The sequence below is a fragment of the Acanthochromis polyacanthus genome, chromosome 7 (genome assembly GCF_021347895.1).
Source record: "Acanthochromis polyacanthus isolate Apoly-LR-REF ecotype Palm Island chromosome 7, KAUST_Apoly_ChrSc, whole genome shotgun sequence".
Lineage (NCBI taxonomy): Eukaryota > Metazoa > Chordata > Actinopteri > Pomacentridae > Acanthochromis > Acanthochromis polyacanthus.
Window position 1 is genome coordinate 13,604,594 of NC_067119.1, and position 26,251 is coordinate 13,630,844.

General features: G+C 39.0%; 2 protein-coding genes and 1 long non-coding RNA gene across 3 annotated transcripts; 1 reads left to right on the forward strand and 2 right to left on the reverse strand.

Annotated features, from left to right (window-relative positions):
- The first annotated feature begins 1,144 nt into the window (after positions 1-1,144).
- Positions 1,145-14,845, forward strand: LOC110952502 (myogenesis-regulating glycosidase-like). The gene is made up of 6 exons (XM_022196065.2): positions 1,145-1,245; positions 5,892-6,377; positions 7,649-8,180; positions 9,118-9,922; positions 10,503-10,621; positions 12,902-14,845. Exons 2-6 carry the CDS (start codon positions 6,100-6,102, stop codon positions 13,247-13,249), a joined length of 2,082 nt encoding a protein of 693 aa, XP_022051757.1. The 5' UTR covers positions 1,145-1,245; positions 5,892-6,099; the 3' UTR covers positions 13,250-14,845.
- Positions 14,696-21,662, reverse strand: LOC110952503 (lymphocyte antigen 6G-like). Its single transcript, XM_051950812.1, has 3 exons — positions 21,507-21,662; positions 16,449-16,556; positions 14,696-16,362 (listed from the first exon to the last, which is right to left on the reverse strand). Exons 1-3 carry the CDS (start codon positions 21,553-21,555, stop codon positions 16,214-16,216), a joined length of 306 nt encoding a protein of 101 aa, XP_051806772.1. The 5' UTR covers positions 21,556-21,662; the 3' UTR covers positions 14,696-16,213.
- LOC127534771 (uncharacterized) lies at positions 14,696-25,480 on the reverse strand. Its single transcript, XR_007943211.1, has 2 exons — positions 24,541-25,480; positions 14,696-15,281 (listed from the first exon to the last, which is right to left on the reverse strand). It is a non-coding gene; the product is annotated as an uncharacterized LOC127534771 (long non-coding RNA).
- Between the last annotated feature and the right edge of the window lie 771 nt (positions 25,481-26,251).

Consider the following 26,251-nt stretch of genomic DNA (forward strand, 5'->3'; position numbering starts at 1 on the left):
GTAAAGTGCTTTGGATAAAAGCGCTATATAAATACAACCATTTAAATCCCCCAACTACATTCTAGTTATATGGAAAAATTGACACAGTGAATTTGAGGGCAGGTCCACACTCTACCCAGATGGAAATCCAACTTCTATTGTATCTGCTATTGCCATAATTTCTGCTTCTGGTATAAAAATACTTTTGTTTACAGTAACTTTCTGCTTTAACGCCCGTTGCTGCTTCCGCTAATGCTACAAATGCTAGCAGCATTCTGCCTCTGGTATCTGCCGTTGACAACTAAGCTAGTAAGCTAAGCTAATTTAGCCCTTGGTGCCCCCACTAGTAATATCGCCAATAAAAACTGTAACAAAGCTAACAATTAGGCTAAATTACTGGAACATTTTCCACCGTGTCTAATATTTTTGACACAACTACCCAGCTCATACTAAATGGAAGATAATTAACACAAATATCTACATGAACAAAAAAGAAATAAAACAGGGCCAAATACTTAACTTACTATACTCTGTCCTTTTATCTTACACAGCTCCCCTGTTCATAGCTTGTTGCTGTCACCCAGTGGTAGAAAATATGTCACAGTCAGAACAAGAGTAGTATTTTCTCTGGATGAGCTCACCTTTGCAGATTGTTTAGAACAGTTGTGTAATCACCGTGGCCTCTGTGCTAGTTCAAATGTGCAGCCGATGATATTATGCTATTAATACGATAGCACTGTCTTTTAACTCATTCAAGACAAAAGACAAATATTCAACAAAAAATCAGCTAAACCGCACCCATTCACAGTATTTAGACGGTTAATGAAGTTAAGTTATTAATAACGTTTTTCAACGTTTTGAACAGGACGGATTGCATTCCCGTATGAGCAGTTTCCACATGCAACTGTTGAGGATAAAATAATAATAAAAAATACCAAGCATTTTTTAAAAACAATATTAATAATAGTTCACAATATTTTAGCAGTGTTATATCAGTTTTGTGTATTCGATAATTTCTTTGTGGACAAACTTGCAATTTTTACAGATTCCCCTCTTTTGTTGACTTCTGATTTTGTCATCACACTACATTTCCCAGAATACCACTGCATGGCGTAGTACATGAGTGACAGCCAAATGAACGAATCCGCGTCGAGCTCGTTGGTCGGGACAATGGAACTTCAAACCGCTCTGCAGCTGCGCAATAGGCTACTGCACTCACAGCTGTACAGTGTTGTACACATTGACCCCAGAGAAACAGATGCAGAGGTAAGTTAAATGTCTATTTATGGTCGCAACGCCGTAGAGGGCAGGTTGAGCGTATTGCCAAAATCAACACTACTTAATTGTGTGTTACTGACATGGTCGTCCTGAACCTCGAAGAGCTTCGCGATAACTGCAAGAGCGGGTTGGAGTCGCGGTATTGCCCGGTGACAGCGTCACCAGCCAGCTGGACAAGTGTTTGTTGGGTATCGATCAGACACTGGGAATGTTTGGTTAGTTTACATGTTAGCTTGACTCTGTTTAGGAAAATAGCGGTAAATATTACATCTGGTGGCACAGTTTATGTTCACTGTATCATTCCAGCAAAGTCAGTTGACTGTGTTCTCGGTTTTGTATTATTTTAGGAATTTAAGGAACGTGAACACAAGACAATTTGCGGCAGGTGTGGAGTAAACATTGCTTGTGTGTATGAGCTCGTTACTTGGTAAGGGAATGTGCACTATCTGCAGTGTTTAGCCTGCTGTGCTGTACTGAGCAGAGTGATTTTCTTGCTGTCGTGTCAAAACAGTTAACACTTTGCAAACATCTTGTCACCCGAAGCAGAGGAATTAACATTTTTCTCAGCATGAAGGCTGCATGAACAATAAATTTTGCATTTTGTCCTGAACTAGCCCTAGGATCTCCATCAATAAAACTTTATTGTTGGTACAAGATTAACACATGTGTGTGGTCATGACTGTAAAAATGATCAATTTATGACAGTTCCAGCAGTGAGTGTTAACAAATATGATTTGGAAATCAAATAGGCCCACAGCACAAATGTAACTGCTTGAGACATTGATTTTTTTTTAACACAATAAAGTCAGTTACAATTGATCCAAGATTAAAAATAGGGGAAGTCTGGACCAAAAAGTGCTGCAGTGTCTTGTGCAATGCCAAGCAGACAGAGAAGTGGTATGACAAAACAAGAGTTAAATTTAGCATGTGACACAAAAATACAAACACTACTGTTCAAAAAAATTGGGGTCACTTAGAAATGTCCTTATTTTTGAAAGAAAAACATTTTTTTTCAATGAAGATAAGATTAAATTAATCAGAAATGCAGTCTAGATGTTGCTAATGTGGTAAATGACTATTCTTGCTGGAAACAGCTGATTTTTAATGGAATATATATATATATAGGGGAACAGAGACTCATTTCCAGTGATCATCACCTGTGCTCTAATGTTGTTTTAGTTAATGGTGTTAAAAGGCTAATTGATGATTAGAAAATCTGTATGCAATTATGTTAGCACATGAATAAAAGTGTGAATTTTCATGGAAACCATGAAATTGTCTGGGTGACCCCAAACCTTTGAACGATAATGTAGTTAAAAGTGATCATGTTGATGGTGCAGTTTTGTGCACAATTGTAGTAAACCTGCAATGAGATTATTAGATTAGCCGCCAAAAGCTAAATTATCATTAGCTATTTGGATAAATTATTTTTTTTGAAATCAAAGTAATGTGATTCTGACTTTTTAAAATCTAAATATTTTCTGGTTTCTTTAAATATCTGTGACAGTAAACTGAATATCTTTGTGTTGTGGACAAAACAAAGACTTTATGGATGTCATCTTGGCCTTTGGGTAACACTGATCCACATTTTTGACATTTTACAGGCCAAACAACTACTTGTTTAATCAAGAAAATAAATGACAAATTAATCAACAATGGCAATAATAGTTTGTGTAGCTGTAGTTTGTATATACAGAGAAGTTGAAGTATTTTATTCTGTCAGAGGGTTGAGTAAGCTGACACAAAGAGCAGCAGTCTTGTCTCTGAAGGGCAGATTTAAGCACAGGAACTCAGCTTTTGCAGGTTATGCATTTGCAAGGTTTCAGTTCCCCCATGCTGCATTGCCACGAACATTCATCAAAATAAAATAAGAATGTTGAGCTGAAACGTAATGATACCTGTGGGGAAGTTAACCACGGTTCTGCTGTGGATGACAGGATTGTGCTCCGTCTGAAAACTGCAGGTTTGCTGCTGTACAACCACTTGAGGGCTGTTACTCTTAAATATTATTTACTCATGTCCAAGGTGCTGTGAGATAAATGTAATTGAATCATGCTGACATGGTGTCTGCGCTCTCTCTGATGGTAGCCTGTTTTTATGGTTTCATTGGTCCGGTTACCTGTTGCCTGTGTGGCTACAGAGCCTGGTTACCTGCCATTTACCAGATTAAAGCTGCTCTGCTCTGCTCTGCTGCTGGACGACACTGCAGGATGCATTTAGCAACAAATGTAGGCACAGTGCACTGATATGTAGCTGTTTTGGAGAGTTTGGAAATGGATGACGCACAGCAACAATTTATGTAAATCTGATTACCGATGTAAGTATATCAGCATGTGTTTATGTTTAATTATGATGGCATGCAGTGTACATAGCTCCAGAGCTCTTTCTTTATAACTACAATTTCTGGAGACTGTCAGGAGTGATAACTGGACTGTCAAATGCCCTGTGCTCAATGTGACGTACCAGTTATTTAACTATTTTGTCGAGCTGCAGTGAAGTGGTGGATTAGTTGTGAACTGTTAATTTAATCGTCAAGTATTTTGAAAATTGATTAATCATATCAAAGCTTCCTAAATGTGAATATTTTCTTGTTTCTTTGCTCCTCTCTGACAGTAAACCAAATATATCTGGGTTATGGACTAAATAAGACATATGAGGACTTCTTCTTGGTCTCATAGAATCACGCATCAATATTTGTCATTATTTTCTGATTTTCTACCTACTACTACCACCATCTGCCTGTGCATGCAGCGCAATTTCAGCTCAACAACCCAACTTTAAGATTTCACCTCAAACTGTTACTTTGTGAGATTTTTCTGAGTAGGAGAGAGCGTTCTCAGAAGCAACCAGACTGCACCTTGACAACTTGCATGCTGTTAGATCCTGATGTATCAAAAGGCCCATTGTTCTCCTTGATAAGGATGAACAGTACACCCACTCTCACACCAGGAGATGGATGTTGCTCTAAAACGACCAAACCTTTCACTGAACTTTCAGTGGACTTTCGACAACAGAACGGAACTCTGTGTTATCTTTCATCTGTTTATTCTTCAAAAGAATTATTTATTAAAAGAAACTATCCCTGCTACTGATGTGCAAACTCTGCAGACCAGGACTTTTCTCCCTACAGATGCACACATATGCACACACACAAACACAAATAATGTTGTCTGTTTTGCGGGCATCCTCCATTCTTTGATAAGACTTACAGAAAATACATATCTGAAATGATATGATTTTTTTTTTGTATGGTGTGTAACTGAAATATTAGTTTTCCAGTATTTTATAAGTTCTCTTAGTGAATGTAAAAACCTGAATTTTTGTGTGAGTTGCTTGCAAGATTTTTCTCAATGAGTTTCTAATTAAATTACCAATTAGTTTACCAATTAATTAGTTGTGAGTGTATATGTATGTGTTCTGCTGACTGACTAGGTGATATGTTATATATTTATAATGGCAGAACAGAATATACTTTTGTAGTGGGTACTCTGCGAAAGTTCAGATGATGTACTGTTACAAGAATCCTTCCATATCTTGTCTTTTCATTACTATGTTATACCAAGTGATGTTCAGTCACATCGTTTTGCATTTCATTGTTGTTTATAGCTCATAATTATAATCCGTATGTGGATTTTCAGTGCAGAATAAGACTTCAATTACTTTAATTTTACTATCTGTAAAAGATTCTTTTGTCACTTTTCCTCTCCTGAACACAGAGAGGTGTATTAGCTAAAGGCTGAAGAAAGACTGTTTCGGATGTACCTCTAGGAATCCTAAGAGTACAAAATAGAGACCACTCTCTTTGTCAGTCAAATTCTATGCCATTTTTGCATCACCTTCTTTGACACACACGACAGTGTGTTATCTTCTTCTTGTGCCTTTATGTTACAGTTGTGTGATCTTATTTTTGGAAGCCGTCATCTGGCCAATGAAGATTAATGTCATATATATTCTTTGTGAGTCTAGTTGAGGGCAATAAAAATAAATTTTATTCTGACATCAGACCATGGGTTGAAAGACCAGAACAAACTGCCGTTCCACCTGCTGCCAGAGAAAACGGCAACTGAGCAGGTCTGCTGAGACTGCTGAACTGCTGAGAAAAATCCCAGTGGAGCCCATTGCCTGGTAACGATCCGTGCCTCGGGGAACAGCAACCTGGAAACATAGTCCTTCATCAACCCTTAACTAACCAACAAATCACGAAGCAGGCAAAACTCTTCTCAATAAGAGCGGGTGAAAAAAAAAAACAATTATCCTTGTTACTGAAATTTCATTTTTTACCTTCTAGGTTTAGTTCATTAGTGTCTTTACTCCTGAACTAATTATTTTCTCTCTAAATTGTTTGGATAAATAAATATTTTCCAGACTGCCTGAAATTAGTGCCCCAAATAAATCGAATTGAGTGCAGATTTAAGTTCTATGTTGGAATACTCAAGACACTATCAGTAAACTGTTTGTTGCTTCACATAGACACGGTTTATTTATGTAATCTGTTATCCTTGTTGGCCTTTGTATAACGTAAAAGCTGAGTACTGATGGTACACATTTCTTTGTCTTAACGCTGGTTATGTGGTTTTACATGAGTCATACTTCACCTGAATGCTGACCTCTGTTTCTGTCTTTCTATCTCACAGGTCTGGACAAATCAGCCCTCATTCAGAAATGGAGACGTTGCTATAGAGTGGCAGGTAGACAGTCAGACTTTCCTTCACCTCTATAGCTGTCACCGCACAGATATATTCCTCCCTCACAGGCACCGACAGCAAGGTAACTACAGCTGTCCACACCTGTCACTCCTCCTCCACACCAGCTTCTCTTCACACCTCACTGCAAGTGTTCAGGATGTATCAGATTGTTCCGGTCGCTCCTGGGGAGCAGCAGATGGCCGGAGGACCCGGTGGTTCTCCGCTTAAGAAGAAACTGGCTCATGAAGGCCGGCCCCTGGTGATGGCGGGTATGCTGGGCTGTGTGTTGGTCCTGGCTGCTGTAGTCGCCTGGTGCTACTACTCAGTATCACTCCGGAAAGCCCACCTGCTGAAGACTGAGCTGTTAGACCTCAACAAGGATGGTTTTATCATCCGCAACCAGGCAGGGGCTGTTATCTTCACTATGGCCTTCAGGTGGGATATTTTCATTACTCAATAACCTGGTGACTTTTGTCCTGATAGATCTTTTTGTCTGTGCAATGTGAAACACATAAGACCACCACTCCAAACCCCAAATGTGTTAATTTTACAGTACAGTACATTTAAGACAGTGGTACAGAATATGGATCGACCAACATTAGTTATTACAGGGCCGGTACCAATGCCGAAAGAACGACCCACCACTGATATTTGGAACCGATATGCGTTAAATGGAATATTTTAACAGTATGTGATAGCAGATAACCTGACATTAATAACTAGGCTTCTTCATTAGAAAGAGTACTGTGACTGAAATTTAAAATAGAAATAGGAAGGATTAAACTAGCTCTCTCTTCTCTGTTTATGTGGGACAAGTTTGTCTCCTGCAGTTACACCTGCTGTTATTGTGCATTTTGGTAATGTTTCACTGTTCTGCCACTTTTATTTCACATTAAAGCCCATAGCTTAAAGTATTATCATTTATTGTTTTCCAAACTCTGTTTCAGGGTAATCTGCAGTTGTCTTCTAACTTAGCCACTAGCTGTTAGCATAGCCTTAGCCACAGTGAGAGGAGCTGATTCCCTGGTTAGTGACAGCAGACAGGGAGAGGAGGCTGCATCAAACCTGAAGTAGCACCTTTAATTTATCAGTAATTGGCCAATAAACATACCCATAATCGTAAAAAAAAGGTGAATGTCGGCCACGATAATCAGCCAGGCAAAGCGGTCACAACATAGCGACTGCAAAAAATAGGAACTTCTGTACATGTAGTCCAAATCAGGATGCCCCTGAAATAAACACTTCCCTTGTGAAACTACCAGCCAGTAAATCTTGGCTCTCAGTAACCCTTGTGACATGAATAACTTCTTTTAGCTTCAGCACTATCCTTTCTCTTTGTGTGCTGAGCCGCAATAAAAGGCTGCCTGTCGACAACGTGTGGATAGATAATGGAAAACCAGATGAGACAGGCACATGATTACACCCTTAGGGAAGACCGATTTAGTCATGCCCTTTATCATCTGGCCTCATATCGACAGAAATAGCCGTATTCGAGGCCCTGCATTTGCAGAGAAATAGAGTAATTGAGTGGAGTATATAATATTTTCTTTGTTGTGATTGCATTTCTTCTTTGCTGTTGTGTTCCAATCATCTCATTTTGATGAGTTTAATGTGTTTTCACTTTTCAGCAATGCAGAAATATGCTTGTTGTTTTAGTGCTGTGCTGAACCAGCTCCTCTGTGTTTTATTTCCACATACTCTCATAGGTCTGGCGCTCTGGATCTGGACTCCTGCTCAAAGGAGGGAAATTTTCTGAGCTGCACTCAGTCAGATTCTGGCAAACTCAACTTCTTCATCCAGACAGTTCATCCAAAGGACACAGTGATGTGTTATCGTGTTCGCTGGGAGGAGCTGCAACACAAGCACTCAGTAGAGCATGCCATGACCTATAATGAGTCTCACTGGTATGGAGGGGCGGAGATGGCAACACAGTACTGGCCTATCAGGATCCAAGGGGAAGAGGAACCGCGGCCTTTCATCACCAGTGATGTCTACTCCAATAGAAACGCTTTTGGGGGAATCCTGGAGCGCTACTGGCTGTCATCAAATGCAACTGCAATCAAGATTAATGACTCGGTACCGTTTCATTTGGGCTGGTCAGAAAAGAACAGCACACTGAGGTTCCAGGCCCGGTACCAGGACTCTTCTTTCAAACCACAAGAAGGACAGCAGGCTTTACCTGAACTCAGCTATAGAGTCTGTGTGGGGTCGGATGTTACCTCTATTCACAAATACATGGTGAGTGCATATATATATATATGTGTGTGTGTGTGTGTGTTTGTTTGTTTGTGTATATACTGGACTGAGAACATGTGCATTATCCTGATAAACTGTTGTATATGAGACCAAATTCTAAAACGGCTTCCCTGCTTGGAAAGTTAAATGTAGAACAACAAAGTTAACTAAAACCAAAACTGGAGTGAAAAGAACAGGAGATGCGATCCAAGCTGCGGTCTTAACTAGCACAGTTGTTCATTGGGTACCAACTGAATTCTTCACTGGTATAACAGCAAAAAAATGAGTAATCAACCATTCTGACAATCACCTGTAATTTATTTAAGCCACTGATTTATCAAGGTGACCAAACTGTCTGACTGTAGCGTCTCATTCACAGAGATTTGCTTTTCTGGGTTTGCAGTCACTTTTAAACTACATAACTTTTGGTTTAGAAAAAAGATGAAGATTTGAGGATCAAATAGCGGACTCAGGTAAACTGTGACCAACACCCCCCCCCCCCCCCCCCCCCCGCCCCCATTTTATGAACAAATATTCAAAATTATTATTTCACCAATCAAAACTGTATTTGGTTAGTTGAAGCCCTAATGCATAGCTACATAAAAATGACTTAAGTCCGATTTGTTTTGATTTCACACTACTGCCAGAAGCCTTATTTTCCTTTGCAGAACAATGTTTAAAGAAATTGTTCAGCCATACCAAAAAATCATAAATTATTGCGTAACAAAATCCACCTAACAGCACATCTAAAGCTCACTATTTAGCATGTTTTATCTTACTTGAGTTGTGGGCCTGAGATAAATGTCTGCTGTAAGAAGTAAGCCTGTATGCCAAAATGTCAAACTAGTCCTTTAAGCTAAAGCCCTGGACGAGGCTAACAAGCAACCACATGTAAATACATCTGTAGTCATTCTGTTCTGCATGTGTGTGTTTTGCTCAGGTGCGTCGTTATTTCGAAAAGCCCATCAAAGTCCCGTCTCCTGAAGTTTTCAAACAACCCGTGTGGTCCACATGGGCTCTCCACAAGACAGCTGTAACTCAAGAGAAACTGCTGCACTACGCCTCCGACATCACCAAGCATGGCTTCACATGCTCCCATCTGGAGCTGGACGACCGCTACACTGCCGACTATGGAGAGTTTGACTTTGACCCACAGAAATTTCCCAATGTCAGCGGCATGTTCGACAAACTCAGAGAGGACGGGTTTCAAGTGACGCTCTGGACGCATCCTTTCATCAACTATGACTCCATTAATTTCGGTGTGGCCGTGGAGAAAGGGCTTTTTGTCCGGGAGCCGAGCGGTGAGCTGCCTGCTCTGGTTCGCTGGTGGAACGGGATCGGAGGAATCTTGGACTTCACCAACCCTGATGCCCGTGAGTGGTATTCCTCACATCTGCGCATGCTCAAAAGCCGCTACGATGTGACCTCCTTCAAGTTCGACGCAGGAGAGACAAGCTACCTCCCCCGTCAGTTCAGCACCCTGATCCCGCTGTCTGACCCCTCCACCTTCAGCCGCCGCTATACAGAAATGGCCGTGCCGTTCAGTGAGCGCGCTGAGCTCAGGGTGGGTTACCAGAGCCAAAACATCTCCTGCTTCTTCAGGATCATCGACAGAGACTCAGTATGGGGTTACGAGCTCGGCCTCAAGTCCATCATTCCAACTGTGCTGACTATTAGCATTCTGGGCTACCAGTTTATCTTACCTGATATGATTGGAGGAAATGCTTACCCCAACCGCACCACAGGTCTGTTACACCAAACATACAGTAAAAAGAGAGTTTTAAGGTATGGCGTCCACAGGATCCATCAATTTGTCGCATCCTATTCACTGTCTATGTGAAATGCACCATGTTGCAGGCTGTGATGTATCGTCCTGGAGCTCATTTGCATAAAGTAGACTTGACTTCTACTTTATGCAAATTCGGTGCGGGAGCGGAGGTCCAACACCGCATGAAATTTTCATAAAATGCCTAAACTAACTGTCGCTGAAGTAAAATGAGGACAGATTCAACAACTGCACAGCTTATTTCTAATCTAAAATGCTTTCAGAAATACTTTTCGCTTAACTGTTTTCATAAAACATACAAGAGAAAGTCGAGCCACCATGTTGGTCCGATACCTCTACCAGAAGGCTGTCATGTGACTGCCAAGTGGCCCATTAGTGCACGCCCACCAAGCAGGCCATATTCAGACGTGGTGCATTTCCATGCGAGAAAAAAACGCCCCTGTGGACACATACCATTGGAGTAGAAACTTGGCTTTGGTAAAAACAAGTATTGATCTTTGACATTTAGCCTGAAGTCTGACATCTGTGTTGTATTTTAGGTGGGTTTAATGATAAAAGTGGTCTGCCAGACAGAGAGCTGTACATCAGATGGTTGGAGCTGTCTGCATTTATGCCTGCAATGCAGTTCTCCATACCACCGTGGGCCTATGACAATGAGGTGAGGCAAACAGAAGTGCGGATGTGTTTTATTGTTTAAAAGTTAAATGTCTCAGTATGTAACCTTGTTGTTATTTCTTTGCTTAAATTCAGTAATTAGTGGTGACAATATTTTGTGTGTGAAACAAATGCACATTTTATCGTCCAAGTCTGTGATTTTGCACATTGTGTGGCAACCACCACAGACTCAGTTCACTTCTCTCTAAGCCAGATTTTAAAATATTTAAAATGTGTAACAAATGCAAGAAATGCATAAAAAAAATGTCAAGGGGTGAAGTCAAAGATTTACATAAATATATTCACAGTCACTGAAAATAGTGAACTGAATAAAGCCATATATAAATGAAAAGGGAGTAAAAGAACAGATTTAGATCTGAATATCTTATTTTAAAAATTACCATTTTGAGCACAGTTTTGTTACATGTTTGCTGCTTCTACTGTAGTGTCTCTTGTTTTAACAACAGGAGCGCACTAAGGTTTAAACTTTGAGCACATTGTGGTTTTAGGTCATTACAAGGTGTACTTCATTTGCAAGCTGCTCTTCCTTCTGGGTGGAGTTTATCATGAGGGACACTGCAGACACTGCTCGTGGCTGAACAAAGTCACCCAACGTTGGACCAAAAATAGTAATTTTGCTGTTTTTAATCTGCAAAAAGTTCTCCTAAAACAATGCTAGAACTGACCATTAGCCAAATATAATGCCATAAAGGTAGTAGTTTTTTCAGTTTGATATATTTATTATTTTTAACATACTTATTTCAAACAGGAATACAGTGCAAGAAATAAACAAAAATAAATAAATAAATAAAAAATTAGAACCCACCCAAACAAACAACACCCCGTTCACTGTCATACAGAATTACAAACTCAAATAAATACAGATTGACATTCAACAATTGAGTCAGCCAGAGCAGATTTGACCTAGAAAAGAAAAGTCAGTCATTTATGAGAAATGGAGAAAAGGCTTAGTCCTGGATCTGTGTACATGGTTTATCAAAAAAAGTTAAGAAAGGCTTCCACACTTTATAAAATTCCCTTTCAGAGCCCCTCAAGACAAACCTAATCTTTTCCCATTTGAGATGAAACAACACATCTTTAATCCAGTGTGACACTGTGGGTGGAGCCGTGTCCTTCCACTTCAAAAGTATTAGGCGACGTGCCAATAAAGTAGAAAAAGCGATCAGTTTCCGACCCCCTGCCGGTAATGCCAAACCTTCAGTCTCGGCTCCAAACAAAAATAAAAGTGGATTGAGTGTGATCTTTATGCCGAATATGCAGGAGAATGCCTCGCAGACACCTCCCCAAAATAGTTGTATCCTTGGACAAAGCCAGAACATATGGATCAAAGTGGCTTCCGCCGATTTACATCTTTCACAATTTGGGTTAAGTTGAGGAGATACATCTTTGCCAGTTTTGATTTACTGAGATGTGCTCTATGCACCACTTTAAATTGTATGAGGCAATGTCTTGCACACATGGAGGATGAGTGAATTTCCTTTAAAACCTTTTCCCAGTCAGATTCAGTAATACAGATTTGAAGATCTTGTTCCCATGACCGTTTAAGAACATCTGTAGAGGCGGAGTTCAGGCGTGAAATCAAAGCAAGCATTGAGGATATAGCTCTTTTCTTATTTGGGTTAAAACACATAATCTCATCAAATATATAATAAGGGGGTTTGTTAGGGAATCCCGAAATGGAGCCCAAAATAAAATTCTGGCTCTGTAAATATCTAAAAAAAATGTGAGGCAGGTAAGTTATATTTGTTGGCCAATTGCTCAAATGAGGTAAAGTTATTGTCAAAATATAAGTCCGATAAAGATAGTAGTTTTTGCCGCTGAATATTTTTATTCTGAAGGTAAAGCTGCTATATAACGTCCAGTCCCTGTTTTATTGGGTTACAGTTTCTTTTCTTCAGAAATCCTCCTCCTCCAGTCATGCCCCACTGATAAACAGAAGAGTGAGCTCATTTTCTCTGTAGTTTTTTAGCATCTTTGTTAATAAATACAAGTGATACCGACAGAGATCATCTTTAAGGGTGGATAATATCAAGGTCATAATTAGTTACTTTGAAGCACTTTATTTTTAACTAAAATGAGTTCCTACTTTATTTTCTTGCATCGCGAATATATTTATACCTACACCCTTATCTTCAACATATTTCAATCCAACAATCTATTAAGAACTCTCAGTATTAACCAGTCATCATGCTACACACTGGCTGCTAGGTGAAGTGTGCTAAACTGTGGTGCTAACACTGCATCTTTGTGCATTCATCTGCAGGTTATACAGATAGCGCAGAAGTTCACGGAGCTCCACGAGACTCTGGTGGCCCCGAGGGTTCTTGAACTTGCAGGCGAAGTTCTCGATACAGGAGACCCGATCATCAGGCCCCTCTGGTGGATCGCCAATGACGACGAGGCCGCCTATAAGATTGACTCCCAGTTCCTGATCGGGGATGACCTGATGGTGGCGCCGGTGTTAGAGCCGGGAAAGCAAGAGAGGGACATCTACCTGCCTGCAGGACGATGGAGAAGCTACAAGGGGGAACATTTTGACAAAGGCCCCATGTACCTCACTGACTACCCTGTGGACCTGGATGAGATCGCCTTCTTTACATGGGTTCACTGAAGACATCAAAGAATTAAAGACGCACAAACTCACACACATACGCACACATGCACATTCTCTTGAGCACACATGCCAAGAAATAGCAGCAGATGTTTGTTTTACTAAAGGGAAATTGCCACTAGGGATTTGCTTCCAAAGCAGAGTGTGATTTAGGTGAAGTTTCACCTCATGTTTCTTTATCTGGCCTTCTGTCTGAAGATTATAACCCTCCATCCGAACAATTAGAATCCACTTCTGATTCTCTTTTTGCATCATAAGCTGATCCTCATCCTCATGTGCCTTTCCACAGCCGATAGTAAAACTGATCTCAGATTGTATCATCACCGCAGTCTTCCACCTAATGAAGATCCCAAATGTTCCTCAAAGCCTCAAAATGGTTTGGGGTTTGGAGTCATAGTTCTCTTAATTTATTACCAAGTGACTTTTATTTCAGGATAGATAAGATAATTGTGCCATGAGCTGCCTGTCTTGTGGCTGCCGATGTTGCGCACTGAACTGGCAATAAATGTGTTCTCCGAGTTGAACAGAGGCACCTTTGTTTAGAGGGCAGGCCTAAACTTATGCTTCTCAACTACCTACGATTAAGCTAAAATTCATTAACATTGCACTAACAACTACATCTAAATAATCATCTAATGTCTTTTATTTAAATTTTTTTTTTTTTTTAACTTGGGGATAGTAATTGATGTATGCAGATACATGTGCTTCTGGGTTACATAAGAGGTACTTGTCATGTTTAACAAACTGCACATGTTTAACAAGTTAACGTCTCTTGACTTCTTGTGCCATTCTGTAAATGCAGTGCCAAAATCAACAGCTTTATGCTTTCTTTTCCATCCGCACAAGTTAAATTCACTGCTCAGGGTACATAAAGACACATTTAAGATAAACTATTTTTTTTCGCAGCAAGATATTTATGAAACTGCAACTGATTTGCCTTGTGGAACATATTGTTCTCAAACATGCTGTATTGTAGTATGCCGTCCGTTTCTGCCTTGTGACTTTATTAGCCTTATTAGCTAAACAAACCAATGCCAACCTTTGCACAGACGACCCTTACAGTGAGGAAATCCTCATGTCTGTGCACAGTGACAGGCTTGATGCTTTGCAACTTTACATTTTCTTGAGTATGAACATTGCAACGTGCACGAGAAGTTTTATTGTAAAATGAGACACCTGAACATGTTTGTCTGATCGCTAGCACGAGAGTAAAGCACACTAGCTAAAACATCTAAATGGCTTGCTTGTAACTAATTATATTAGATAATGCTATTACTGTGTGTAGAATTGCAGTGGGATTGATGCATCTTTTAAATGGTTCTGCTGCTTTTTGTTGGATGACAAAATCTTGCTGTAAACTGTCTTTGTGTTGCTTTCCTACCACCAAACTACTACATAGAGTGGCTTTTACTATGAAATTACACAGCAACACTCCAAAATGCATAATCATTTGGAATAACTTTATTAATCTTTGTGGCAGGAAGGTAGAGAAACTAGATGAAGAGATGTTCACAATGCTGTGAAATGTCATATACGCACCGATAAACATCATTTAAAAGATTTTGTCAAAACTCTGAATAAATTAACCAACCAATATGTTATTGTTCAGGTTTTTGTGGAAATCCATCCAGATATCAGTATGACAAAGCAGAGTTTGAAATACGGAACTAAAAGGTTATTAGAGTTAAACTTTAACTTTTTTTCTTTTTAATTTGCTGCTGTGAATGGATACTTGCTGTATGCACTGGCTTTATGAAGGTAGACTAGCAAAGAAAGCAAAAAATATTGTAACTTTCTTTTCTTCATCCATCCAGTATATGTTTGTTTTTGTGTGAAAACTTTAAGTGACATCAAGAAAACCACAATATATATATATATATATATATACAGGGTTATTCAAAAAGAATGAACTGATTTCATTATGCAATATTTTAATGAGGAAAAGCCATAGAAAATTCCAGCCAAATCACAAGTGTTCTACTCCTAATCAACTTTTATTTCCTGTTTTACAAGTGTTCAATGGGGTCACCACCTGCAGCAACATCAATGCGATGAGAGAATTCCTCCCACACACTTGTCAGCACATCACCATCCACTGAGTCGATCGCTGTTGTTATTCGATGTCATTCGATGACCTTCAGCATCAAATAAAAATTGTGAGTAGAATACTTGTGACTTGACTGCAGTTTTCTATTGCCTCTCCTTACTAAAATATTGCGTAACGAAATTGGTTCATTCTTTTTGAACAACCCTGTACAGTGATTTCAGATGGATTATTAAATGGTAGTGTTGGTTGTGCTGTGAAGACACTTTGAATATTGTCAGATTTTTACCAAATATACACTGCTAGTCTTTTGCATTAAGTGTGGATTTATTTAGATTATTCACCTATAGACATTTTTATTTTCAGTGTGCCATGTACAATATATGCCACATGGCCTGAATCCTTTTTAATCGTGTGGAAATAGAAAAAAAAGAGCCTAAAAACACATTTTAAAAAAACAATTTGAGAATGTTTTTGGTAGGTCTGAGTGCATTGAGAAATGCATGATTGGAACAGATTTCTTTCACATACAGAGCACACACCATTTTTTAATAAATTCATTTGGCCCAAAGTTTGATTGATTTTTTTCCACTTGGCACTTCAGCACACATGGTGATAAATGTAAAATTACATCAAAACAGATGCCCCAAACATCCAATGGTTGCTTTTATCATTCACATCAACTAACCTACAGCACACTATTTATGTCCTTATTTTTGTAATTGGTCCTCATAGAAAAGCTGTTTTTGTTGTATAAGATAGCAATGTAAAGCCATTTCCAGGGTTAATGGATGATTGTTGTTTGACTGATAAGATATTAATGTGTAATCATCTTTTACATATTAAAAGATTGTTTGTTACTCTTGAGTTTACATTCAATACATTTTCTGCACATTTGATTCTGTTGTTGTTTCAGAAACTCAGACAAAGAATGTGATGATGGCTGAAGACAGCAGCAGGAGCAGGACACTGGGACCAGTTGTTATCGCACCGTTGCAGTAGTCCTCCTTGCAGCATGTCACTGGGCTTACACATAAGTTACTGACCATACAGGACTTTGTGGTGACACCTGTCAGACACGATGACAAAAACTTCATCAACAGACAAAGGCGTCGTATGTTCACTTCAGCAGCATATCGGCTCAAAACAACTTACCGGAAGCTGTGAGGGTGGAACATTGGTCCAATTCAGGTGGACAAGTCACGCTCGTTGTGCAGGAGCTGGGATATCTGGTCACACAATTGTAGCATTTCAGTCCATATGCTGTGGAGGAATACAGAAAAGACCAACCGTAACACATGGGGGGAAAAAAACTCCTAATATAAGGCAAATCATCATCATACACATTTTCAACAATTTTATGTTTTTGAACAACACTACCTTTTTCAAGTTTGTCAGTTGTGATTCAATGACCATCCAAAGTACATGAATCAAAAACTAAATCAGAGCTGCATTAAGCGAACGGGCTTTTGATCGACTCTCTTATACAATATGCTTTTACTCAGATTCTTGCAAGAAACACGAATATCATCAGTCCTGAGAGCAACAAAACCAGATGTCTGGAGAATCTGTGTATGGTTCACTAAATCGTTTTTCCGTTTCAAAATAAAATCTAAAAAATAACAAAAACAATAAACCGCGTTGTGCTCTTTTTCAGTTTTTAAAACCTAAATGTAGAATTGTATTATTTATCTAATGAAAAAACACAGTCTTGGAATTTTGCTCTAGCTTTTTAACCGGAAATACAAAATGCGGCTGTTTTAATTTGTTGCAACACTGGAAGTCACGGAGGAAGAACGGTTTAAAGTTGGACCGTGAGCACATCGAGCGCTTTTCCAATTTCATTCTCTTTGAGACTGGCGACTATTTGCGTCGCCATGGAGTTCCACATTGCTCTATAATGAATGCCAGGAGGTTCTGCTGGAGAACTATTTAAGAAGATGCAACCATGTGTCCGATGCTGATTTGTAGAGTGTCATACTTTAACTGTAGAATGTTATGTTTCACTTTTGTGTATATGTGTTTGTGTTTCACAGACAGGTCTGACATGTGGACAAAACTTTATGGCAGGATACTGGTTTTCTACTAGTGCCGCTGTTCCAGTTTAACTGGTGATCAGGTTAATTGGTGATAGTTTCAGTCTCTAGGTGTTTTGTCTCCAGATTCATTCCAACCAGTCCTGGCTGTATGTGAAATAAAAATACTGATGAAGAAGACGTCGGCATGTTAGGCCTGCTTCTGCAGGCTCTAGATAGGGACCCTCCTCCTTCCCTTGTGTATTTGCTTTTCTTTTAGGTGTGCTGGGTGCTGCAGAGGCCGGTGAAGCATCCTCTGCAGGCAATCAGCAGAAGCAGGAACAGGTGCACCAGTGCCAATCAGCCCACTACGCCTCACAATAAAACCAGACTCCATTCACCTCTCACATGCTGGATTGGGATCAGCTATTGTCAGTTCAGTGCTTATGGTTCTATAGCTTTACTGCCTACTGAACTCCAGTAACCCTGTTGTTTTTTGTTTTTTTTCTCTTCCTCAGTTCGACTCTCCACCCGCTCCTGCTACCCTTCGTCTTGCTTTTGGATTCGTCTACAGCTCAAACCCATTTCCCCCTCTGGACACGTCACCTGGTTCATGGCTCCAAACCCCTTCAGCCCTCCCCTGTTGTCGCAGCCCAGTCTTCAGCTCCTTTGGCCTCACAGCCCTCTGGCTCACTGTATACAGTGCCTCAGTCAGAGCAGGTTGGTTCAGGTGAGGTGTAATATTGTCTACTGAGTGTTTTTGCCTTTAGCTCAAACCTTAGTTAGTGGCGGATGTTACTGTGCATTACAGTCAACTCAGTTATAGTTTGGCCAAGCCCTGAGTTTTGTAGAGTTTGTGTTTTGTGGCTTTTGTCCTACAGTTAACGTTGCTTAGCGACTTCCTTAGTTAAAGACCAGCGTTATCTTGTGATTATTATAGTTCTTTGTTTTCTGGAGCATCCCTCACATTGGCGTATTCTTGAGAACCTTGCAGTACTATTAGAAGCTCACTCTGGTCCCTGTTGTAGTTTTCCTAGTGAGTTATTTTCCCGCCAACTCCACATTCCTTCCCAGGTGTTGCCTGCAGTGGTTTTGTGTTTTTGAGTTTAGTCTGTCCAACCTCCAGGGGCACCACAGGATTCCTCAGTTTCCCTGAGTCCCAAGCCCAGTTTCCGGGGTTTCCCTATTGCTGGGATTTGTAGTTCTGTGTATTTCCTGGTTTAAACCTTTTTTTTTTCTTTATTGAAAATAAGAGCAATACAATGGAAAAAGAAAATCAAAAACACATGCAAGCCTTTCATTCGCAACATCACTCACAACATCCCTCCCCTCCCATCCCCCACGCACAATATTTAGGTTGCAATATCATTATAGACAGCATATAACAATTCAATCCCATTTGTAACAGTGCAGAACATAACAATAAATCAGAGTCATATTAGGACAGTATCTTTCAAAGAGCTCATGGGTTTTAGCAGCTTTTTTTATGGTGAACCTGTCTAATCACATTCACATATTGTTTCACTTCATTATAGAAATTATTCCATTTTGGTTTCTCTTCAGCCCATCTAACTTTATGAATAAGATATTTCCCTAAAGTGACAATCAATTGTACAAAAGTTGCCAAATCTTTATTGACTACTTTTTTTTTTTTACATTAAATAAGATGTCCATCTCCCAGAGGCAGATTGTTCGCCCAGATATATCTGATATAAATTGCTGTATTTTAGTCCAGAATATCTTACTGTGCACACACAGGAAAAAAAACATATGTGGAATAGTCTCTATCTCACTATCACAAAAACTACAATTATAATTGATATCTAATTTAAACCTTTGTAATATTTTTTTAACAGGATAAATATTGTGGAGTATTTTATAAGTAACTTCTTTAATTCTATTGTTTATACAGAACTTCTCGTCGACCAGCCACACCCTGTCCCAGTCAATCTCACCGTACAAGGAGTTCCAGTGAGACACAGCTGCAGCTCTTGTTTTTGGTTGTATGAGATTTCTAACAAACATGTTTGAGCATTTTCCCCTTATCACATCTACTTGTTCAATAAATAATTGTTTTCCTATTTTTTTTTTTAATTTGAGGGTTAAATTTAACACATTTTAGGAGGTGAATTAGGGCCCCCGGGATAGCACTGGAGACAATAGTGTACTCTTTGAGCGAGACCGGGAAATTAAATTCAGTCATGAAGTCATTGTAGTTAAAGATTTGCCCCTGGTCATTAATTAGTTGATTCGTCCAAATGATTCCCTGATCAAACAATGTATTTAAGAATAATGATTTATTTTTATGTTGAATTATTCCAAATGAAGCAACTGGTCGACGAGAAGCCCCGCTTGAAAATCAGCCTCCAGGAGAGTAATGCCTGTTTGTGAAAGTTTGACAAAGCGAGAGGGACTCTCTCAATCTTGTAATTACGTTTTAGTAAAAAGTTAATTCCTCCTACCTGGTCAAACACATAATTGGGAATAGCGTTCCAAATATTCACCTTCTCTTTTATCAAACGGCACAAGTAGTTAGTTTTAAATGTATTATTCAGTCATCGGAAACGAACGAATTGGTTTAAACCTGTCTATGGTTTAAACTGCATCAGCCTGTCTCGTTCTCATTTCCTGCGCCTGAGCTCTCAATGCAAAACCTAACACGGCACTGCCACTTAATAAAGTCTATATCCATGTAAATGCCACCTACGGACAGTAAAAAATATGTTGGCGAAATAAAAAAACGCATATTTTTATGAACGGTGAGATGAAACGATGGAATCCAGAGATAAAATTAGAGACCACAGAATGGCTATTCATGCCAGGGATCAGTCCGATAAACGTCTTCACAAGTATGTAAAGAGGACTCCAAAAATAGCCTATAACACAAACTACCTGCTTATAATCACTCAGACTGTACAGTACTGGAAGTATTCTAGTCTTCCTCTGTGACGTCTTTAAAAGCGTATTTTTGCCATTTCTAAACCAGCCAAGATTTTTGGGAAGACACAATTCAAAATAAATATATTGTTTGTTTTGACCAGGTCGGATCGTTCACTTCCGTTTTTATTTAATATTATCAGCAGTTAACGCGCTCTGAAATGACTGTTAGTAGAGGAGTGAACGTGTTTTGATGGTGTGCTCTCAGTTTATTTCGATGTATTTTATCAGACCCAGCTCATGTTCTGCTGCGTGTTGTTCTGATGAAGGCTGCTGAGGGTCTCTGCTGAGTGTTTCTGAGAGCACTGCTCTGGATCTGTTCCACTGAACTCAGACTAACACAGCCAACATGGACGTGTTTCTATGTTGTGGGTTTTCTGACGTTTCCTCACTGTTCATAAAAACACGTATTTTTTTATTTCGCCAGCACATTTCTTTTTACTGTCTGCAGGTGATATTTACATGGATATAGACTGTATTAAGTAGTCATATCGACGTTTTTCGGCGAGTTATTCTTTATCTGGTATCTGTATTTCCCATACAATCAGGTCTGGTTGGGACGAATCTGGAGACGAAACATCTGGAAACATCGACAGAATCATTTGGAATCGGGAATCGCCACAGTTATTTACACTTCAATACTTAAAAATGCTTACTTGGATTATAAAAGTAATTTTTCACACTGAGATCATGAGCTCTGTGTGATGCGTCTACGCCCTCTAAATAAGAAAAACATGTCTTCGTTGTTTTCAAAGTTGTCCGTATGGTGCTGAGGTTGGGACAGAGAAGTGAAGTCAAGTCGCCACAAGTTCTGACTTTGATTTCCGGTTCTGCTGGTAGCTTCCAAATGGTGAAATGCTTTATTTTGTTATTTAAACGTTGAAATTGGTAAAAACGAAGCGTTTTTAAAGTTTCTATACTTTTGTTTTTTCAAATGAAGCTTTAAAACTAAAAACACAAAAACTTAAACGATTCTTTTTTTTCTCCTCATTTTATTTTGAAACGGATAAACGAATGAGCGAACCATACACGGATTGTGGCGTAACATGTTTACGAATTCCGATAAGTCTCAGATTTTTACAATAAGCTACATTCACCAAGAACAAATAGTTTTGATAATAGAGACAAAAAAAAACAGTGTAAAAATTAGCATTTTGCTAATCAGGTACAGTTTATAATAAAAAAAACAAAAAACACTGAACCCTGTCACACTTGCATTCAAATAATATTCAGTCAGCTGTAAATTATAAGCTGCTCTTACCCATGGACACCATCAGAAACAGGATGAGAGCTCCTGAAATAAGCTTCATTGTGGAGTGAAAGTAGATCAGATTCTGTGAAAACTGAAGGCGAAGCTGCTTCAAAATGTCCACTCCCTGTCTTCTTCCAGTTCTTCAGAAATCCCCCTCCTCTTCCTCTAGTCACACCCCAATAATAAAAAACAGGAAAGTGACCGCATTTTCTCTGTAGTTTAATATCTGTGTTAATAAATACAAGAGCTGCAAGTAATACCTGCAGCTACCTACCTTTATTTGTAACCAAAATTAGTTCCTGCTTTATTTTCTTGCACTTCTTCATTTTGTTCATTTACTAAATTTACTGGATTATTGTTATGATTCCTACTCCAGCCCTTTTTTCTTCTCTCTCTCTCTCTCTCTCTCTCTCTCCCTGCTTCACCTGCACTCAGTTGATTACTGCAGGTGACATTCATTGTAGTAATCAGCTCACCTGCACACTTTAGAATCCTGGTTCTTTCAGTCACACTCTGGCGAACCATAGACTGTCAGATCCCTGCTCATCTCCACATGGACTCACTTTCCCCACTTTTTTGGATTTCCATCTGTCTTGTTCTGTCTCCAGCCTGCTGTAAGTCTGTCTTGTGTTCGAACAGCTCCCGGATTCCTGATGATGGCCAAATGAAGCTTGTGTGGGAAAAAGGGTTCATTTCTCGAAGCTTTTCAACACAATCCTCTTTGGTGGCATCTGCTGGCAAAAAAGTATGAAGAGCAGTTTGAATCTCCAACTTGAAATGAACTGCTGCGTTATGGTCGCCCACTCCACAGAGCTGAGTTGACAGCTTCTGTTTAATGTCATGTGACAGTTCTGTCTGATATCAGAGCATTGTTGTGCTGCTATGAACATGGATTTTTTTGGGTGAAAAGATAATCTTGTGTTAATGTGATTAATAAATGATATTGATGACTAAACTTTCCTTGTTTAAACATGTGCTCTGGTGTGGTCTCCCTTTGCTTGGAAGTTATTGATGTTTGTAAATACCAAAGTTAGAAAAAAAAGATATATAATAATTTACAATATAATCTTGTAATAAGAACATGCTTGTGCTGTGAGGTCCCTGCCTCCACGTGCTTTTGTAGTTAATTAACCAGTGGAAGCAATGTTTATATATAATATATTGGAACTTAGATTTCCCTAAGTTTAGCTTATTAGCTAAACTAACCAATGCCAACCTTTGCACAGACGACCCTTACAGTGAGGAAATCCTCATGTCTGTGCACAGTGACAGGCTTGATTCTTTGTAACTTTACATTTTCTTGAGTATGAACATTGCAACGTGCACGAGAAGTTTTATTGTAAAATGAGACACCTGAACATGTTTGTCTGATCACTAGCACAAGAGTAAAGCACACTAGTTAAAACATCTAAATGGCTTGCTTGTAACTAATTATATTAGATCAGGGGTCGGCAACCTTTAACACTCAAAGAGCCATTTCGACCCGTTTCCCACAGAAAAGAAAACACCGGGAGCCGCAAAATCCTTTTGGCATTTAAAATGAAGACAACACTGCATATATCGCTTTTTTACCTCTATGCCCTTGTTAATCAGTCGTGATTAATAAATTACAAAGCCTCTAATTAGATACTCATTTTTTTAACTGTATCCTTCCACTAATATTTATCTTACTTGGTTAATGTAATTTTTGCTCCTGGACCTCACATGTTACGTAATGTTAGCTGGAAATCAATATTTTGCGAATGTCTATTTAACTTGTAAAATCTATTTATCTTAAGCTAGTAACTTTTCTCCGGTAAGTCGCTGCCCTATTTTCCAAGACGACACTCCTCTGACTCTCTGACCTGCTGCCTGGACATCGAGCGGTGTTCTTGCGAGTAACGTGTATTACCCTATCATGAGTACTTTTGACTCAAAGACAAGACGTGTCTTTCTTGGAGTGGAGCTTTAATATACAGGCTTGCCATTCTTGAGTACAAAACGATGTGAAACTACAGGTGTTGCTTCTCCAGGAGTAAAACAAAAAAGGCATGAAAGGTGTGGGAATCGGAGCTCCGTGTTGTTTCTCTGCATCAATTTGCGCTCTCATGTCCAGCAACACATCCGGTGGAGTGACACGGCAAAATAAGAGCGGTAATTTCACAATAAAACTCTATATTAAAATGCATTGAAACGCGCCTGAAAGGCAGAACAATTTATTTTCCAAAGTTACAGGGAGCCACAACAGAGGGCTGAAAGATCCGCATGCGGCTCCGGAGCCGCGGGTTGCCGACCCCTGTATTAGATAATGCTATTACTGTGTGTACAATTGAAGTGGGATTGATGCATCTTTCAAATGGTTCTGCTGCTTTTTGTTGGATGACAAAATCTTGCTGTAAACTGTCTTTGCGTTGCTTTTCTACCACCAAACTACTACATAGAGTGGCTTTTACTATGAAATTACAGCAACACTCCAAAATGCATAATCATTTGGAATAACTTTATTAATCTTTGTGGCAGGAAGGTAGAGAAACTAGATGAAGAGATGTTCACAATGCTGTGAAATGTCATATACGCACCGATAAACATCATTTAAAAGATTTTGTCAAAACTCTGAATAAATTAACCGACCAATATGTTATTGTTCAGGTTTTTGTGGAAATCCATCCAGATATCAGTATGACAAAGCAGAGTTTGAAATACGGAACTAAAAGGTTATTAGAGTTAAACTTTAACTTTTTTTCTTTTTAATTTGCTGCTGTGAATGGATACTTGCTGTATGCACTGGCTTTATGAAGGTAGACTAGCAAAGAAAGCAAAAACATTATTTCTGTCTTTTCCTCATCCGTCTAGTACGTTTGTTTTTGTGTGAAAACTTTAAGTGACATCAAGAAAACCACTATATATAATCTACGTATACAGGGTTATTCAAAAAGAATGAGCTGATTTCATTATGCAATATTTAAATAAGGAAAAGCAATAGAAAATTCCAGCCAAATCACAAGTGTTCTACTCCTAATCAACTTTTATTTCCTGTTTTACAAGTGTTCAATGTGGTCACCACCTGCAGCAACATCAATGCGATGAGAGAATTCCTCCCACACACTTGTCAGCATAACACCATCCACTGAGTCGATCGCTGTTGTTATTCGATGTCATTCGATGACCTTTAACGTCAAATAAAAGTTGATTGTGAGTAGAATACTTGTGACTTGGCTGGAGTTTTCTATTGCTTTTCCTTATTAAAATATTGTGTAACGAAATTGGTTCATTCTTTTTGAACAACCCTGTACAGTGATTTCAGATGGATTATTCAATGGTAGTGTTGGTTGTGCTGTGAAGACACTTTGAATATTGTCAGATTTTTACCAAATATACACTGGTAGTCTTTTGCATTAAGTGTGGATTTATTTAGATTATTCACCTATAGACACTTTTATTTTCAGTGTGCCGTGTACAATATATGCCACATGGCCTGAATCCTTTTTTACAGTGTCAAAATCGAAGAAAAAAAAACTGCCTAAAAACACATTTTAAAATCCAATTAAAGAATGTTTTTGGTAGGTCTGAGTGCATTGAGAAATACATGATTGGAACAGATTTCTTTCTGATACAGAACACACACAACATCTTTTAAAAATTTATTTGACTCAAAGTTTATTGAGAGATTTTCCACTTGGCACTTCAGCACACATGGTGATAAATGTAAAATTACATCAAAACAGAATGCCCCAAATGTCCAAAGGTTGCTTTTATCATTCGTATGAACGAACCTACAGCACACATTTTATGTCCTTATCTTTGTAACTGGCCCTCATAAAAAAGCTGTTTTTGCTGTATAAGATGCAACGTAAAGAGATTTCTGGGGTTATTGTCCTTTCACTGATAAGATATTAATGTGTAATCATTAACAGCTTTCACATATTAAAAGATTGTTTGTTACTGTTGAGTTGTACATTCAATACATTTTCTGTACATTTGATTCTGTTGTTGTTTCAGAGCCTCAGACAAAGAATGTGATGATGGCTGAAGACAGCAGCAGGAGCAGGACACTGGGACCAGTTGGTATCGCACCGTTGCACAAGTCCCCTTGGCAGCATTTTATTGGGCTTATACATAAGTTACTGATCATACAGGTCTTTGTGGTGACACCTGTCAGACACAATGACAAAAACTTCAGCAACAGACAAAGGCGTCTTGTGTTCACTTCAGCAACATATCGGCTCAAAACAACTTACCGGAAGCTGTGAGGGTGGAACATCGGTCCAAGCCAGCGGGACAAGTCACGATATCTGTGCAGGTGCTGGGATCGTTGGTCACACAATTGTAGCATCTCAGTCCATATGCTGTGGAGGAATACAGAAAAGAACAACTATAACACATGGAACAAAACATCTCCTAATATAAGGCAAATCATCATCATACACATTTTCAACAATTTTATGTTTTTGAACAACACTACCTTTTTCAAGTTTGTCAGTTGTGATTCAATGACCATCCAAAGTACATGAATCAAAAACTAAATCAGAGCTGCATTAAGTGAACGGGCTTTTGATCGACTCTCTTGAACAATACGCTTTTACTCAGATTCTTCCAAGGAACACGAATATCATCAGCCCTGAGAGCAACAAAACTATTTGTCTGTAGTAGCATGTCTCATTTACAAATTCCGTTAAGTCTCTGATTTCTACAATAAGATACATTCACCAAGAACAAATAGTTTTGATAACAGAGATAAGAACATAAAGTAACACTATAAAAGTAGCATTTGGCAA